Below are 5,581 nucleotides of genomic sequence, written 5' to 3'. Positions count from 1 at the left end.
AAACCTTGTCGAAACGTTGTACATTTGCTGTTATATTAAACTTATATTAAAGTTTTTATTCATTGCCCATTCAAGCCGTCTTCAATCATTATTAATATATCTGTCTTTGGTTGGAAGTTTCTTTCAACACACTAATAAGAATGTGGTTGGCTTGGGAGGGAAGCTGCTTTCAAATCCATTAACAAGGATGTTGTTAACTTTAGTAAGAAATTAATTTTAATGTAGTAAAAACAATAGACCTTGCTTTTAGATTGAACCCACTAATACGAATGTGGCCGACTGTGTTCAGAAACTATTTTTCAAAGCATTTATAAAAATGTGGGTCAATTAGTAAAATGTTACTTTCAGGGTAGTGTTAAGAATGTTGCTGGCTTTTGTAAGAAATGTTTCAATACGATTGTCAAAATTTACCGTATTTGCCGTTGTATAATATGATCCCATGTATATGACGACCCTGAATTTTTGGAGCAAATTAAGTTTATTTCCTTGAGGTTTGGTGTATAGGACGATCGCTATTGCCTAGCAAGTCTAGGATGATACATTTGTAAAGAAATTCTTGGCAGTTATTTTTATACTATGCCCGTCAATACAACTACAAGTGTGATTTTTATGTTCTTCAAATGCTACAGAGAGCTCATGCGGCATAACTTAAGTCACAAACATCTAATCAAAACTGAACTCCTTTTATATTTATCTATTTGAAGTTATGCACAAAGATACACAATGGGCTATCTATGCTCTGCCACCATGGGTATCGAAACCCATCCGTCCCTAATTTAGCAGTGTAAGACTAGAGGGACGGCAGCTAGTCATCACCACCCACCGAAAACTCTTGGGGTACTCAGTTACCAATGAATAGTGGGATTGACCGTAACATTATAACGCCTCCACGGCTGAAAGGTCGAGCATGTTTGGTGTAACGGGGATTCGAAGCCGCGACCCTCAGATTGCGAATCGAGCACCCTAACCACCTGGCCATGCCGGGCCCAAATTTGAAATGTATTGACCTCATCCGTCATACTAAAATATTGCTAATATTATATCAAAAAAGTTAGTTTCTGTAACGTACGCTAATTTTGTTAACATGTTTTTATACCAGATCACTATATCTTAAGGTATATTTTTTCTTGTAACAGAAATGGGTCCCCAGTGCCACAGCGGTATGTCTGCGGACTTACAACGCTAGAAACCAGCGCAGATAGCCCTCGTGTAGCTTTGCGCGAAATTCAAAACAAACAAACATTTCAAATCAAAAATATCTAGACTAATTGTAACTAGCATGTGAGATAAATGATACAATTACAAATATATTATTGTAATACAGTATATGGTATGATGTCAACACATTTACTTAAAAAAGCAAAAGTAACAACGTAGTTTTTGGTTAAATATGCTATTAACCAGAGAGCTCTTACTGGAACTTTATATCTGAATCTGTATATAATATGAGAGGTAAAATCAGGCATTGTTTTAAGGGCAAAAAGTATCGTATCATACACCGGCAAATGCGGTAGTTGTCCTCACAAAGTAATTACAAATTAACTGTTCTTTGAAGAGGTAACTTTTCTCCACACTAATTAGGATATAAACATTATAAAAAGCAAAAGCCAAAAAGCGGGAATTCACATAAGCAAATGAAATTAGGACACACGCTAACATTGAAGAAGCGTTTATTTAGTGAGTTTCGAGTAGACTTCTTTCATGATGAAGAACAGTTGCTCGAATAGCTGTTATTAAATGAGATAAAAAATTTTCTTTCCTGGACGTGTATTTTTTGTTTGTTTTAATATTTTTGTGTGGTAGGGCAGATTTCACTGACCTGCAGACTACTATTTTATTTATGGTTAATATTGTCAAATTTATTTATCCCCTGTCGAATAGCGTCTGCTCCAAATGTCACAAAATAGATGTTTCTCTTTAGGTCGAATTGTAAACAGCTGTCTTTCATAAAAACCTAGCCTAGATACACTATGCAGCCGGTTTTAGCAGGAAGTTAGTCTATTACACGAACATAAATGTTGCTGCTAATTTACATACACTACTAGTTTCATTGTTAGTTTCTTTCGTAAGAACATTTCCTTGATTTACCGATTATAATCCTGTCTTTGGTGTTATCGGTACTGCCATTAATTAAAATGTAACTATCCTTCGTAAGTATGTTATGCTACGCTAGTTGAAATGTAGCTATTTTATGTTTTAATACAAAGTGTATTATATCTTATATACATCTAGCATTACGAGAGCGGACTCTAACAGTGGACGGTTATGAAACAACGTTCGCAACGAATCATCTTGGCCATTTTTTATTGACAAATCTTCTTCTTGGTAAGATGTAGATGAATTATTTCGTCGTTCAGTTTTCACTATAAACTGAGATATCTATATTTTACACCGGTTGCCAGAACTGCTCAATTTCCTGGACTGATGACTTGGTCATATCTTTAATAAAATAATTGGATGATCCTAAAACTATGCTTATTAATGATAAAATCTGAACTGTAGAAAACCCGAGACCTTCCGTATTCTAATTTTTCCCGAAAGTTCATAAAGAATGACCACCACATTGTATCCGTTTGTATTCGTGCCAAGGATAGATTTCCCTCCAGAAGCCTTACCATTCTTTGTTGCAAGTTTACCAACTTACACTATTCATGCTATCTCCCTTCAATGCACACATTTAATAGGCCATAGAAACCTTATATATTCACCTTATATACCAAGTCACTCTACACTTCTGTTTCATATGACGAAAGACTGGTTGCACTAAAACATAATGGTTGAAAGACAAGTAATTAATCAATCCACACGAAAGGGTGGTTGGATTGGCATATGGGTAGGAAAACGAACATTTACAAACCCTTTCATTGATTAAACAGAAAACTATACTGGCATCTGTAGTTTACCTCTGAATTGTTAATGACGTAATAATAGTAACTTCTATGTTTCCCTATAGGAAAGAACTAAAACTTTGTTTTGATAATTGTCGTTTATTAGTATTTATGTAAAGTTATTTGAGGAGTTGCTAATTTAAAGGGATAGGCTAAAGGAAAGGCAACTAGTCAACACCCCCTCCCCCCAGCGCCAACTAGTGGACATAGTTGGATTTAATCATCACTCTTACAATCACTTACAATCTCAAAGTCTGGAGCGCGATTCTTCCTTTTTTATTTGAGATAATGAAGTTGTGAATAACGGAATCTTTGATCACACAGTCTGGCAATTTAACCACAGGGCCATTCTTGGCTCTGTTGTTATTGTAGCTTTCTACTGTCCCACAATAGAATAGGAATAATTTGACCAAACATTACACTTTCTTTGCATCAAAGTTCTTGTACAAAAATACAACTTAACTACCATTGTGCATTATAAGAAATCAGACTTACACGCACTTATACATTCAGCACGCGTATATACTCCTCACGTCAAAGCTACATAAATATTAAATTGAGCTAAACGGCCTGGTGAGAAATTCCTAAGGTTCAGTTTTAGCTATCCCTAGTTTTGAACTATTGACCAGAGCACACGCTGCTAGAAGAGCTTTGTCCGGCTCTTTGAACCAAATTATAAGGTTGACTGTCACTTTTATAACACAGGAAACTATAGGTAAGTACCTGACTCATCCACATTTCAGTTGCAAAAATAATTGACGTTTTTACAGGATAGCAAAGAAATCATCACTAGATATATAAATTATTATTTCATCTACATCCTAAAGTTATATGCCATCCGAATGCTTCTTTACTAGAAGACCTTTGTCACATATATTTGTTAACTGTTACAGGTTTTAATATTTCTGTTGGTTACAATCCACAATGAAGTTTTCGAACCTCAACTTTCGACAGTAAATACACGTGATTATATCCTTACCCCATTTTTATTAAACTAAAATAATAATAAACGCGATTGAGAAGGCTGTATGTTCTACGTGTAATTAATAATTGTGTGTTTTTTTTCTTTTACGTGGAAGCTTTTGCGATTTCATGTATAAATTTTCTTATACCATATACATAGTCTGATAATTTACTTCATTAACACTGTGTATGAGATACAAAGTCTAAGACTCTCTTTGTTCATGTTCATCAACCAGATTGTTGTGTAGAATACGGTGTTTTATGTAAACAGATTTATTAAAAAAAAGCGCTCCAAGCAGAATCATCAACGTCTCATCAGAAAGCCACAGACTTGGGACTATCAGGTTTGACAATTTAAACAGCGAACGCTCCTATGTCTCGGACATTGCCTACAGTCACACCAAATTGGCCAATATACTATTTACTAGAGAATTAGCTAAACGCTTAGCCAGAACGGGTAAGTAGGGACAATTTGTTTATTTATAATTATAACTTTTGTTTATTCATAACAAGGAATAAACTGATACAATGTTAGCTGTGGCACATTTTATTATATATATTATTATCTACTGGATAAAAATCTGCACTCAGCATATCCAGGGGGCGTTTTTTCTTCGTTAAACGTCATGTTTAGAAAGCAAATTATATTTTGAATAGAGTTAGGATTTATGCTTCAATTTCTTGTATTAACTGTTTTAAATATAAAACGCCGTAGTAACAAATATTGGTTTCTATTTTCAGCACTATAATCATATAACAATACAGACTAGGCTTATAGCAAAACAGTACATCTTTGCAATAATATTTTTTCAGATTTAATACTTATACGTGTATATATATTTACCGTGTGTTTTTAAATATTCTTATACTTAGAATATTAGGATATATTTTAAGTAGCTTTTGTTGTTCTGTATTTTATTTATGTGTTGGTATAAAGTTAATCGCATGTTATAAAAACGATGTACTGTCCTTGGAACTCCTTCCTCCACCGTTGATCGTGGTCAGTTTTATGGCTATGATTATATGCATTTATCTTTTATTGTAACAAGTGTTTTCCAAAGACAGAAATTCAAATTAGCAAATCCTGTATAGACTTTTCTATGTATATGGATGTTGGCTTCCAAAGTCATGTCTCAAGCAACCCAGAGCACAGAGGTCCATTGAATCTGTATCGAGAAACTTGATAGGTAAGTTGTCGAACATGATTGTTGGATTCCAGCTTATGCAGCCATCTTTTAATTTTGGATGAGTCGCTAGAAAATTGTGAGCCGTTTTCAACTTCAAATCCTTATTTATTATGTGGTAAACGTTAGCAATTGATATTCCAAAATGTGTTTTGTTGTTGTTGTTGTTGTTTTTTTTGGGGGGGGGAGATCAAAAAATTCTTTATAAAGCTAGCCCTTCGCTTTGTGGTTTTCCTTCGGACTGAGTTAGGGTGTGATTTTGTAGCTCGTAGCTGCCCGAAACTGTCAGCTGTGCAAATATTTCGTGGGGAACATTGAAAGCTCTAAAAGTTCTGTCATCTGGTTCTACATCATTTAATAATCATCAGTATCCTTCTCCGAATAATTCTGTGACAATTCTTCATGAATAAGCTGATCGTGGTAGCACTACAACTTGTTGGGAATTCTTCGTTAACTGAATATATAGGACTAAATATATAAACTTATTTGATATTCTTTGTGGCTACAGAGGCGTTGTTTCCCTTCTTGTATTCAAACAGCATTACA

General features: G+C 34.5%; 1 protein-coding gene across 1 annotated transcript in view; it reads left to right on the top strand.

The window, feature by feature from the left end:
• The window catches only part of LOC106458425 (retinol dehydrogenase 11-like), a 33,119-nt gene that overhangs the window by 13,206 nt on the left and 14,332 nt on the right, over positions 1-5,581 (top strand). Inside the window, exons 4-5 of the mRNA XM_013917936.2 lie at positions 2,233-2,325; positions 4,123-4,308. Of these exons, the coding sequence (XP_013773390.1) occupies positions 2,233-2,325; positions 4,123-4,308 (279 nt within the window). The remainder of the gene's footprint in view (positions 1-2,232; positions 2,326-4,122; positions 4,309-5,581) is intronic.

This window comes from Limulus polyphemus, unplaced genomic scaffold, assembly GCF_000517525.1.
Source record: "Limulus polyphemus unplaced genomic scaffold, Limulus_polyphemus-2.1.2 Scaffold461, whole genome shotgun sequence".
NCBI lineage: Eukaryota > Metazoa > Arthropoda > Merostomata > Xiphosura > Limulidae > Limulus > Limulus polyphemus.
The sequence above is the reverse complement of the archived record's forward strand: the minus strand, read 5'-3'. Positions and strand labels throughout refer to the sequence as shown.